Source organism: Staurois parvus, unplaced genomic scaffold (assembly GCF_062004578.1).
Source record: "Staurois parvus isolate SC_StPar_1 unplaced genomic scaffold, SC_StPar_1.0 ptg000959l, whole genome shotgun sequence".
Classification (NCBI taxonomy): domain Eukaryota; kingdom Metazoa; phylum Chordata; class Amphibia; order Anura; family Ranidae; genus Staurois; species Staurois parvus.
In genome coordinates, this window is record NW_028318755.1 from 285,506 (window position 1) to 298,962 (window position 13,457).

At 40.9% G+C, this 13,457-nt stretch overlaps 1 protein-coding gene and 1 pseudogene across 1 annotated transcript in view; one reads left to right on the forward strand and one right to left on the reverse strand.

Annotated features, from left to right (window-relative positions):
* LOC149441688 (zinc finger FYVE domain-containing protein 26-like) overlaps positions 1-10,436 on the reverse strand; it is a gene marked incomplete at its 3' end in the record, with an annotated part of 275,032 nt that extends 264,596 nt beyond the window's left edge. The window contains exons 1-3 of the mRNA XM_089657042.1: positions 10,078-10,436; positions 8,302-8,599; positions 552-744 (exon numbers count right to left, since the gene is read on the reverse strand). Coding sequence (XP_089513168.1) covers positions 552-744; positions 8,302-8,599; positions 10,078-10,436 — 850 coding nt within the window. The remainder of the gene's footprint in view (positions 1-551; positions 745-8,301; positions 8,600-10,077) is intronic.
* Positions 10,437-11,003: 567 nt separating this feature from the next.
* On the forward strand, positions 11,004-12,128 carry LOC149441689 (uncharacterized; annotated as a pseudogene).
* The last annotated feature ends 1,329 nt before the right edge of the window (positions 12,129-13,457 follow it).

Here is a 13,457-nt window from a genome sequence, read left to right on the forward strand (position 1 = left end):
AATAGTTTGAGGTGAATTTGTATTTGTATATGTATTTGTTTGTAGCACCCTTCGAAACGCGTTAGCCTTCACCCCCCCCCCTTTTTGATTTACCTGTAACCCTGTTTGGATTATGGTTACTTATGCCTGTTATACCATCACTTTGTGAGTATATTTCCTTAATAAAATTAATCACTATTTATTGAGGTAATGCGCAAGGTTTGTGCGCTCTTTCTTTCATCATCTTCTACAGTTTTATCAAGCTTCCCCAGCTTCATGATAGAGCTGCACAACCTCTGATCACCAGCGGATGAACACACAACACGCTGCTTGTTACTAATGCCCGTTTGATTTGAGTCTTTGAGCGCAAGAGATAATGGATCTTTGGTGACTGCTAGGATACAGTATAGGGAGAGCTTTTTCTTTTCTGCGACAGAAGTACATTAATGGTATATTGCTACATAGGGAAGCTGTACTTTAGAAAAAAAAGTGAACTTAGTCTTAAGGATTATTTTTTCTGTTTTATATGGATGGTGATGTTCCTTAATACAATGTTATAAATAATTACTAACCTGCAGCTGCTGCATTTCCTATTGCTTGTAAAGTAGAACGGCTATTGTTCGTTTTTCTGATGACAGTCTCTGAACTCTGATTTTCAATCTTTTTTTCCACCTTTGCCAGTTCCCCTATGACCTCTTGATAACACTCCATAAATGTCAGTTCACCATAGCTTGGATTTGATTGAAGATGAAACATTTGTGCCACCTGAAAAAATGCAAGCACTAGTTGTAAATAACTAAAAATTCAATAATTTCCACACTTCTGCGATAAAAAAGGTATAAAAACAGCCAAATGTATTTCTGATCTTTACACTAAGCTGTCAAATATCTGTAGACAAAAAAGTACTCCTTTAATGCTCCTCTCAATGATATTAGCCAATTTGAACCTCCAATAGAATTACCCACAGAATATGAGACTTTGGAAGAACTTTGTGACACAATGTATAGTAGATTTGGTCCATATTACATCTGAACATTTGAATAAAAAATTGAAGAGAAAACCGGTTACCTCTGAGCAGGATGAGATCATTCCTGTTTCATGGAGGATCACAACACTGAGACTGAGGTATGCCTCATCCTGGCAGTATATCAATGTATAATATTAGTACTGATCATTGTATTTGTGTCACTGGTGTTGTCAGTGCCATTTAGTCAGTTCCAACACAGCGTCAGTGTCAGATTGCCTACCATTCTACCACAGTCATACTATAAGTTGCTGATCGCCACCATTACCAGTATAAAAAAAATACATAAAAGCTCCAGTATATACTGTATCCCAGTTTGTACAAGCTATAACTTTAATGTAAACCAATACACAGTTATTGGGATACTTTTTTTTTTATCTTTTTAATTCTGTTTATTGTAATTTTAGTTGTGTGGAACTGTACAAAACAGAGCCTCTGGGCATTCCCCAGCTCAGAATATACAAAACAAAATGCACAGTGGAGTGTCAAGGCAGTACCACCTGGAATAATTGCCTATTGGAGGAGTGACCTGGGCCACCTCGAGAGGAGGCAACCCTGTCTGGTTCCCCTTGCTACTGGAAACGGAGGGGAGAGGGCTCAACCAAAGCCCTTAATGTTCAACAAAGATGAGATGATCTTCATCAACCTGGTAGCAAGAAGTTTTCTGAGTAGCTTTAAATCATAATTAAGAATAACTCCCTATTCTTAATTTGGCATTAAGCCACAGTTTTTTTTTTAGCTTTTTAAACTTGTTGCCCAAGGAAATATATTTTGCAGTGTGTTCACATAGTTTTTTTGAATAACTCCCATTTCTGTGTTGTGTTCATCGATGCCAATATTCCCTCCCATTCTAAGTCTTGAAGAGCAGCTCTCAGCCTTGGACAATTTGCTCTCCTAAAGTTGAGCATTTTTATTTTTCCCGTATGTGCTTGTTGTTTACAGCTAACAAATGAAATCATGTTATGGTCACTGCTACCCAGATGTTCTTTTATATGGACATTCGTAATAAGCTCTGCATGGTTTGAGATTACCAGGTCCAGCAGAGCATAATTTCTAGTTTGGGCCTTTATGAACTGTACCATAAAATTGTCCTGTAGTAGTAGTACATCAATGAACACAACACAGAAATGTGAGTTCTTCCAAAAGACTATGTGAACACACTGCAAAATATATTTCCTCAGGCAACTATAGAACTGTAGTCATATAAAATGTGTGTATCATAGATATATATATATAAATATATGTAAATGCACTATATATACACTTTCATGTATGTGAAGGTGGCATCGATAGCAGACCAAACTGCCTTTTTTCATATAAAAAAAGGATAGAATAAGGACTCATTACTGTGTTAATTTATGCACAAGGTAATTACCTTACCTTTGTTATGTTAGTTTAACCTGTTTTAGATAAATATGTGGAGAGTCAGGGAGAGTTTCAGAGCAGGTTATTTGCAAATGTATCAGCATTGTAAAATGCAAGTTGGTCTGATTAGATTTGGAAAGGTCTTAAATATTAATAGTGTACTTGTTTATGGTGAAGAGAATTTCAATGTGGGTGTCATGTCCACCTCTGTACAAGGATGTTAAAGATTGCAGTTTTGCCATAAACAAGAAAAGGAATATCTATTTAACTTAATTAAATCTATGCATACAGCTGTTCTAGGTCTAGACACATTGTTTGAAACACATCAGATCAAACAAGCTCATAAAACCAACCAGATTGCGCCACACTTTGGTCAATGGGAAAAGGTGTATATTGGTTGAGCTGTGTCAGGAGAAAGAGGGGTCTGGAAAAAGTGACAGGAGAAAGTGAGTCCTCTGAGGGTTTCTGATGATTGCATGAGTATTCTGGGTACCATCATCTGGCTTGTCTGTACTTCTGGTTGATGAACTGTTTCTGTATGGACTTCCACATAATTAATATAAGATAACAGATTGGTGCCATCCAAGGGACCAGAAGAGCATTTTCAGGTTCAGGAACAGAACTTGGTGGTGACAACAGTCCTGTGAGGTGGATCCAGAAGCTGTGCCGTGACTCAAGTCTGGTGGTGACTTAAGGTGCCTGATTCACAAGTTGAACCCCAGAATTATTATCTGGAGGCTGCAAAACTGAACAACAGGACTGTGCTGTGGACCAGAAGAATCCTATGAGAATCCAACGATCCTCTGAGGTCACAGACAGACTGTGAGGACCCAAGAAGGACAATCTGAATCCCAGGACCAGGACATGTAGAAGATCATAAGCCTAGGAGCCCAAGCAGTTGGTGAGCGTACCTTGTTCCTTATTAACAGATGGGTGTTTTATTTTTTAATTGTTCTATGGATAGCTGTTACAAAAAAAAATGAAAAAAATACTCTCAACAAAAGTATCTGGGTGTTAAAGTGTATTCTGGAACAAGCAGTAGTGTTTGGTGGCATTACTCTTGCTTTAGTGCTGAGTGAGCATATTTGTGCTTATATCAATAATAGAGGGAATTTTGAAAAAGGTGGCACAAGTAAAGGACACTGAGGCTATTGTTCAAGCTATACAAGGATCTGCTGATCCGTAGTGGCAGGAACAAAAATGGGTGGATGAAAAGATTTGTGACAAAAAGTTAAATACACATAAGGCAAAGTATGTACTCATTTCTGCTGCTGGTTGGACAGCAGAGCAATACAAATCTGTTTTTCAGCAGAAGCAAGAATTGGAAGATGAGGCAGAGTTTTTAAAAGCTGAAGTTAAAAACTTGAAATTTCTTGCACAGCAGGCTGCTGTATTTAACGCAGAAAGTAAGCATGAAAATGCATGAAAGTAAGCAATGAAAATACAAAATTATGCAATGAGATTACATGTGTTAAAGAATGTTTGGAGAATGCCCAGTGTGCTATACGGGAGATATGCTCAGAATGTGCAAAGGTTGACCATTCTCAATGTTTAGCAGAGATAAATGTCTAAAGAAACAGAGTGGTGTTGTTGCTGCAAGTAAGGTCTATAATGGGTGTTTAGACAATGGTTTTGAGGAAGATGTTGAGACTGACTTGGGCTTAGAAATAGAGAATGGGTCTGACCGAGCATTGGAAAATAGTAATGCAGTGGCATTGGGCACATTGAATGAGTCTGATGTGGGTGAATGTTCCTCAGTGCGAGGTCTTGAGATTCCAGAAATTGTAATGAGTCTCAGTCATCATGTGCTCAGAGAAGGGCTTATTCAGGGAAACCAGGCTTGCTATCAAGAGATCTCCAAACTTTCCACTTCCTAATAGGTGATTTAACAGTACTGATTGGCATATTCCAGGCTTTGGACATCTTTTAATGTTCTTTTCCATCTTTATAAAGTTCCATTACCTTGTTACACAGGACTTTTGACAGTTCTTTTCTGATCCCCATGGCTCAGTATCTAGCCTGGTCAGTGCTTCCACATAAGAGCTAACAAACACATTGACTATTTATACATTGACACTAATTGTAATTTAAAAAGCCACAGATGTGGGACATTAACCTCTTATTGGCATTTTTTTGTGTCTGTACCAAGGCCAAACATTCCAGAGTATGTAAACTTGGGATCATGGCCATTTGGGTGATTTCTGTTATTATGATTTAAAAAGGAGCCAAACAACTATTTGATAATAATTGGCTTCATATGATCTATTTCCTTCAATAGAAGAGCATTTTTGGCGTGATCAGTCATATTTTTATTATCAATGGCAAAAGTTCAATTTCTGCCAGGGTATGCAAACTTTTGAGCACAACCGTATGTGTAAAAAAAAAAACAAAAAAAAAAAACTGTTTTTCAACATTGTGTGTGTGGTTCATAAAATGTTTGGGTTGCTCTTGTGTTTTTCTTTTTTGTAATTTTTATTGTGTCAAAGTGGCAATATAGGTTTAATAAGTTTAACATACTGCATGCTCCTTGCTCTTAATGAGAATAGAGAGAAAGTGTGAAAGCAGCAGTCTGATTTTTGTTTTTAAAGTAAGAAAACTTTGTTTTATCTTCAAACACTATGTTAAAAGGACTTTGCTAATGAACTCTTGTTGGAGAATTTTTTGTCTTTCAGATGTTGAAGAGGTGTGAATCCATGTGACCAGAAACACTCGTTTGCAAACGAAGGACAGAAGGATGAGAAATCTACACAGTTTATGTGAAACTGTTGGCTAGTGTGAGAGAACAGAATGCCCTGAAATGCTATGTTGTGTTGATACCAACATACATGAATTAGAAAGACTAAGAATAATGGACTCTTTCAATAGTCATCAAGCAATGGACTTTCCATTGACTTTCTTCTACCATCCTACTTTTTCTTTTTTTAATCTTATTGTCATGATCTTTTATTTAACATTCTAGAGTTGCCCAGAATCAATGAGAACATGGTTTAAAACTATCTATTTCAATATTTTTATTAAGAAAGTTTTGTTTTAATAATACAACAAGCTCAAGATATGCCCACACAGGGGCAGAGCAGAACAATAACATACATAAACAGATACATCCTGCTGACTTGTATTAGCCAAATAACGGAATGTCCAACAACATCAAGGAGGGACGGCAAAAAGCCAAACCAAATAATAGCAGCAGCAATCCATCATATTATCGGGAAAAGAAAAAAAAAAACTGTTAGAAAAAAGGAAAAATAAAATATAAAAACATAGAAAAAAAATAAGGAAAATAAAAAAGATTCCGAGAGAAAATATGGAACAAAAGAAGACTAAAAGAATCACGGATCCAGGGCTAGCACAGGCAACGACTATAAGAGGCCATAACTAGTAGGAGGCAGGGTTGGCAGGGAATAACGTATCCAAGGTTCCCAATCCTTAAGGAATCTGGGATGAGAATCTTTAAGAACGCTAGACATCTGTTCATTGATCAGCATAGCATTCATCCGGGTCTTCACTCCCTGGAAGACAACTGAAGGGGTTCTCCAAGCTTGAGCTATAGCACATTTGGCCAAAATAAATAGGTAGGATAACAATTTCTGCTGAGACCTAGACAGACCCAAAATTGGGCAATGCAGGAGGGCCACCCTTGCATCCCTACGGACCGTAATATGAAATAACGTTTGCAGCAAACCAAAAACCCTAGACCTGAAGCATATCAATCGAGGGCACGACCACCAAATGTGGAAGACGTCCCCATGTAGACCACAGTTCCAGAAATGCCCATCTCCGCCAGTCAGATTAAAGTGAGCAGTCTGAGCTGGGACCCAGTATCACCACAGCAGAACTTTGTAGGCTGCCGCAAGAGTGATGGTATTGAAGGAACATTTCACCACCATCCCCCAGGCCCTACGACAATCCTCCACCGCAATCGAGAAACCCAGATCTCGCTCCTGTTGAGAGACATGACAGGGGTGGTGAGGAGGTACCCACTGTTATGAGAGGCATAAATTATAGAAATGAGACCAGGGGACCCTGGGGAATGTTGACAGACATGTTCAAAGGGTGTTTTGCAGTAAGGATATGTAGAGGTACGACAGAGGGACAGGACCCAGTGGAGCAATTGCAAATATCGATAATATTCCCGTGGCGTGACCCCCCATGATTCTCGAAGAGACTCCCATGATGGAAACGTATGAGCGCTCAGAAAATCATGTACAATAACAAAGTAATGGGAGGTCCACCAAGAGAAAGAAGGGGGATGTTGTAAGCCTGGTGGAAAGGATTATGCGTAATCGGCAAAAGAGGTAGAAACGATGATATCAAATTACCCGAATATTAAACAGAATCCCAGGTTCGTAAACTGTGAAGCATGATATCCGGAGGTCGCAACTTAGGCGGGAGCCAAAGCAATGTAGTTAAGGAAAGCGGAACACAGTTGGGTAATTCCAAGAGTACCCATAAACGGGATATTTGTCATGGCATGAAGCATAGACAACTGGGAGATCTGAGCCGCCAAATAGTATCTAGAAACATGTGGAACTCCCAAGCCTCCCTGTAATCTATGAGTATACAGAGTGGCTCTAGGCACTCTGGGATGTTTATGAGCCCAAATAAAACAGAGAATCCAATTTTGCAGGAGACAAAGAAAAAAATGCAGGGACCTGAACAGGGAGACTGCAAAAAAAGTACAGGATATTCGGCAAGATAGTCATCTTGACAGCATATATCCGGCCAATCCATGATAAAGAAGGAAACTGCCAAGAATGAAGCAGGGAAGAAACAGAGCGCAGTAAGGGGTAATAATTAGCCGAAAATAAGGCAGAGTAGGAGGAAGTAAGTGTAACGCCAAGATAAGCCAGAGAATGGGATGCCCAATGGTAGGGAAATTGTGTCTGCAACCGTTCAACCAGGTCGGCAGGGAGCGTAATATTCAATGCCGTGGTTTTAAACAAATTAATGCGAAGGCCAAAAACAGGCGAAAAATGGTCCAATATGACCTGAAGTTTGGGGAGAGTGATGAGAGGATTGGTTAAAACCAAAAGAGCATCATCCGCATAAACGTTGGCCTTGTATTGAGTGCCAGCATAGGGGACGCCAGAAATATCCAGGTGATTTTGAATGGCTACAGCTAGAGGTTCGAGAGTGAGAACAAAAAGAGCAGGTGATAGTGGTCATCCCTGTCTCATGCTCCTGAAAATAGAGAAAGATGAGGAAATAAAAAACCTGCATATTTGACAGAGGACGAGGGAAACGAATATAAAGCTGAGATCTAAGCCAGAAATGTGTCAACCAAACCCCATTTTGACAGCGTATATGTCAAATACTCTCAAGAAAGCAAATCGAACGCTTTATAAATGTCCAGGGATAAAAGAAACCCCGGTATTCTGCGGCAATGTAAGATATGAATGAGATGGATGACTTTACGTATGTTATCAGCAGCTTGTCGCCCCAGAACGAAGCCAACCTGATCTCTATGGATAAGTGAGAGTAGATACGTATTAATTCGGGTGCTCAGAACCTTTCCCAGAATCTTCAAGTCCACATTTAGCAGCAAGATCAGTCTGAAAGCTTGCGGTTCTAAGGCATCATCAGACTTCTTAGGGATCATAGTAATATGTGCCTGAAGAGACTCTAAAGAAAGCTGGGAACCCTGCTTCAAAGAATTGAAAAAGGCCGCCAAGTGAGGAACCAGAACAGTGGAAAATGTTTTATAGTAGAGCCCAGAAAACCCAAAGATTTGATGGCTTGGTAGAGTTCAGATTCGAAGATATCCGCATTCAGGGCATCCCGGGCTGCAACAGATAAGGAGGGTAGGCGCAGCTCACCGAAAAAACTATCAGCATGTTCCGCGACAAAAATATTCAGTTTCTTGTAAAGGGAGGACAAAAAATCCATAAATGTGTAATCTTCACAGGGTCCGAGGTAAGGCCACCGTCCCTCACTCGGAGTTGAACAGGTTTATGCATGCGACCTAGCAAATGTCTCTTGGCCAACATTGGCGACAGTTTATTGGCACATGTATAAAACCTATGTCCGGCCCAACGCAAGGTCTTCTCAGCCCGTGTAGTGGAAAGAAGATAAAGTTCAGCAGCCACCACATCTCGAGTTTTGGCCCATTTCCTGGATGAGGCAATCTGAATCAGGTGACCCCTAATGGTGGCTTTATGAGCCTCCCACAGAGACGGCCGAGGATACAGAACCCACATTGTCCATAAAATAGGATTGAATGTGCGAGAGAACCTGGGAAAAAGAAGCTTGAGTGGTAAGCACGGATTCATTGAGTCTCCACAGAAAAGAGGGCCGAGCCATACCAGAAAGGCACAGTGAAAAAACCAACGGGTCATGATCAGACCAGGGTGAGGTCGAGATGACTAGAGATGATGGAACACTTTAGAACGCTTGGTCAGAGAATTAAATCCATGGATATTTTAAAATCTTTAAAGGTTTTAAAGCCATACTGAGTCAAGGGAATTCAGCTGCCAAAATATGCTAAGAATAACGGTCCAATTCTCAAATGCAACCTTACCCTGGGCTGCCCCGATCCGTGAGAAAGGATAACAAAAAAAAAAGACAAGAAACAAGAGACAGAAGAAAATGTACACTCTAAGGTAGTGTAACGAAACCACAATCAGTGGAAATTGCGTCCCAACCACAAGGACACACATAGGGGGTAGCTCTACCACCAGACACATGGGTGTGTCATAAACAGCATAGTACAAAAAGAACCTTCATGGGGAGTGGAAGAAAGGGGGAAGGGGAAGGAAGGAGGAAGAAAAAAAGGGAAGGGAGGAAAGAAAAAAACAAAAAGGGGGGGGGGAACATAACAGGCAAAAAGACAATGTAAAGTATATGACCTTAAGAAATGCATAATATGACACCATAATATACAAAGAAAATGTAAACAGGTACACAGACATATCAACATAATAGAGATGAGGCATTCCCGGGTCACAGCCCCGATAGATCGGAATCCGGCACCAACCATATAAGGCATAGGACCACGAGCCAGGAAGACCCCCGGTATATATTAAAAGGCAAAATAACCCCCATCCCCTTAAAAAAAAAAAAAACACAAGGAGCCGGCAGAAACCGGGGATCCGCATAAACAAAATCCAGGAAGAACAGTAAAATTAGCGGAAACAAAAACATCACAAAGGATCACCACCAGTACAGACCAGTATTGCATAGAAGAACATTTCAAACTGTAAAACTAAAAACAAGAAACATACAAAACATACGAAAAGTTCGCCCATCAAGGGCCAGTCAAGGTCTGCGCCCCATCAGAAACGCGGAGAGTCACGGCAGTGGATCAAGGGGGGGTACTTGGGAGGGAGCGTTTACAGCTATCAACTTTCTCCCATTTACACCCCAGCCCGCACCGGGCTGTTGGAGGTATGCCGCGAGGGCAGAAGGTGTAGCGCCTCTAGGGTCGACTTGGCCTCTTCCGGATTGTGGACAATATGGCTATGACCTTGGTGCACGAATGTAAGCTTAAATGGAAAGCCACATAGGTACTTGATGTGACGGTTCAAGAGGACTGACGTGAAGGGTTTCATCAGTCAACTTTATGTATGGTGGATGGTGCCAGATCCACAAACAGCTGGTATGGATGCCCTTGAAAGCGAAGATCCTGCTTGTCTCACGCAGAGCGAAGGAGTGATTATTTCGTACGGTAATAGGTGAATTTAATTATGATGTCCCTGGGAGGACCCTCAGACCTTTTTGGACCCAGGGCCCGATGAATGCGATCGAACTCCACGTGGTCTATCGGTATCGCTGGATCCAACTTTTGAAAAAGCGAGGTAGCAGTGGACGTGAGGTCAACAATGGCTTCGGGCAGGCCACGCAAGCGAAGATTACCCCGACATGACCTATTCCCAAAGTCTTCCAGACACAAGAGAGCCACATCAAGCTCTTTTCTCAGATCTGATAGGTCCTGTTCATGATTTTCTATCACCGTAGCTGCGGCGTCCATCTTATCTTCAAGAACATCAATGCGGCTTCCCAATTCGCGAATCTCCTTGGTGAGATGAGTCGCTAATCTGGCAGTGGTGGTGTGAAGCTCCTGCTGCAGCATGGTCTAAAACCTGGCCTGGAGGTTTGCATCCTGCAAGGGGGGCTGTGGGAGGTCTGCAGGGATGTCAGGCAGGCTCTCCAGGTCTGAAGGGGCATCTGGGCTGCCTGTGTGTAGCGGCGGGGAAGCGGATGAAATCAAGGCCGGGGCTTCTGCAGGCGAGTAGGCCGCAATTGAGTGCTGGAGGCCTCCAATTTCTTTTCCATAGGTGGCGCGGGAGGGGTCAGCGGAGGAAGAGGGCAAGGGTGGGGGACAGAACAGGCTCCCCAGGAGGCAGGGAAGGAGCCGATGTGCCTGGCAGTGGAGGATCAAGCGGCCATCCTCATGCGTTGCTTAAAACGGTCTTTCAAACACATCTAAATTTATTTTGGGATGCTACACAAGGGCTCAATTTTAAGAACATTTCAGAGGGACCTGGGTACGGAAATAATATCAGGACTCAGTTTGGGTAGTTCAATTTGGACTAAGGCTGACATAGAGAGTTTAAATATAAGAGAACAATATTTTGTGGCTGGATTGTTACAGACACTGCTTAAAGGGGAAATAGTGGATTTTAACACTCTAGATGAAATGAAAATTGACATTCAGAATATTCACACCATGGCTGCAGATTTACAGAACATTCAAACGGAGGTGAGTGCACTGAATAAAACACTTCAAACTAATAATGTATCCAAAACTATGATATGTGGTATGATAGGGAACTTTCTGAGTGAACACCTGAGCCAAGGACTTCAAGAAATTAAACAAGGAGAATAGCCATGGATAATGAACTCAACTTTATTATTCAGTCTGATTAAAATCAGTGGTGTGACCTGTAAAAACTTTGCTCTTGCTAAAATAAGGAGCCTAAATAATCTTTGCAAAAAAGATCACATCAAGAAGCAGAAAATACCTCTGACCATCGACATCCCTACATGGTCAACAACACCCTTTCCCATGTATAAGATGATTATCCTTGGTGAGGTGGAGGTGGCAAATGGCTCTAACGTACTGAAAGAACTGCTACCACAAAGCAGTCTCATCATTAAGGAGAACCAAGTAGCCAAGTCTGGCTTTGTTCCTGTTCCTTTGAGCGTCTTGAGTACGTTGATGGCTGTGCGGCTACACATTCTGGGAGCTGCATGGTTCAACTGCAGAAATATGAAATCGGCTTGGAAAAGAATCATTCATGGAGATGATTCAAAGGTCTGTGCATTAGGGGTTTACTTGGCAGAGACAAGTTCAGTGCCGGACACCTATCACTGGTTGGTGTGTGAACCTCACTGATGGATTGTTGACAATTGGAGATGAGGATATACGAGCAAATATTCAGATGAGTCAAATATCTGTGGACATTGAGCAAACTGAGCTTGGCAAATGGGAATCTACAATCTCTGCTTTATTTAAGAAAATACCACCACTTACAGTTGAATTGGATACATTATTTAAGATAGTAGGAAAATTAGTTACAGGAACTGGTAAAGGAAAACATCATTAGTTCTAATAAAATTTCAAAAGAATTTCAGCATACACTATAACACTTTCACTCACCCACTGTTGCAAACTCTTTCCATGATTTTCGTGGTTATTCAGTTTATATTAGTATGTGTACTGTTTGGTTTATATTGTTGTGCAAAAAGACAATTAAGAACAATCCAGGAAAATAAGAGAAGCATAGAGCTGGCATCAATCTTAAGAGCAGGAAATGTCTGAACAGTTTGATTATGGATTAGTCCTAGTCAGAACCGACCCAAGTGGGGGAATATGTAGGCATATAAAAAGTGTGCATCATAGATATAATTATATGTATAAAATATGAGTAAATGCACTATATATACATTCATGAATGTGAAGTTGGCACCAATAGTGGACCATACAAACTGCATTTTTTCATATCAAAAGGATAGAATAAGAACTCCTTACAATGTTAATTTATGCACAAGGTAATTACCTTACCTTTGTTATGTTGGGTTAACCTGTTTTTGGATAAATATGTGGAGAGTCCGGGAATTTCAGAGCAGGTGATTAGCAAATCTACCAGCATTGTAAAATGCAAGTTTGTCTGATTAGATTTGGAAAGGTCCTAAATATTCATAGTGTACTTGTTTACGGTGAAGAGAATTTCAATGTGGGTGCCATGTCCACCTCTGTACAAGGATGTTAAAGATTGCAGTTTTGCCATAAACAAGACAAGGAATATCTATTTAAAACTTTTTAATTAAAATCTATGCATACAGCTATTCTAGGTCTAGACACATTGTTTGAAACACATAAGATCAAACAAGCTCATAAAACTAACCAATCAGATTGCTCGACACGTTGGTCAATGGGAAAAGGTGTATATTAGGGAAGGTTTTTTGGTTGAGTTGTGTCAGGATAAAGTGGGGTCAGGAAACAGTGTGACAGGAGAAAGTTGGTCCTCTGAGGGTTTCTGATAATTGCATGAGTATTCTGGGTACCCTGCTAGGTGGCAGGCTTTACACTGTAGATATTGGAGCCATCCCATTAACGTGGGCACCGCCTCTTGGCCTGGGCTCCTCGTGCCATCCAGGGTTGTATCCCAGGGGGAGTGGGTCTCCCCTTCCCCCCCCCCCTTCTGTCCTTTCCTGCCTCCCCCTCCCCTCTCTGTCTCTTTTCCCTCCCCCCCTCCCTTTTTTTTCTGCCCCTGACCGAGTTGTTGGAATAGGAAGTAGATGTAGGAGGGAATAATACATCTCTCTAGACACCCACTATAAGTGACATACTTATAGGTGATATTTATTTATCTTTGTCAGCACTGTCTGCACTTGGTGTCACTCATGGCTTTCCATATACAGGTGAAAATTCGAAAAATTTGAATATCGTGCAAATGTTAATTTATTTCAGTAATGCAACTTAAAAGGTGAAACAAATATATGAGATCGATGCATTACATGCAAAGCAAGATCGTTCAAGCTGTGATTTGTCATAATTGTGATGATTATGGCTTACAGCTCATGAAAACCCCAAATCCACAATCTCAGAAAATTAGAATATTACATGCAATCAATAAAACAAGGATTG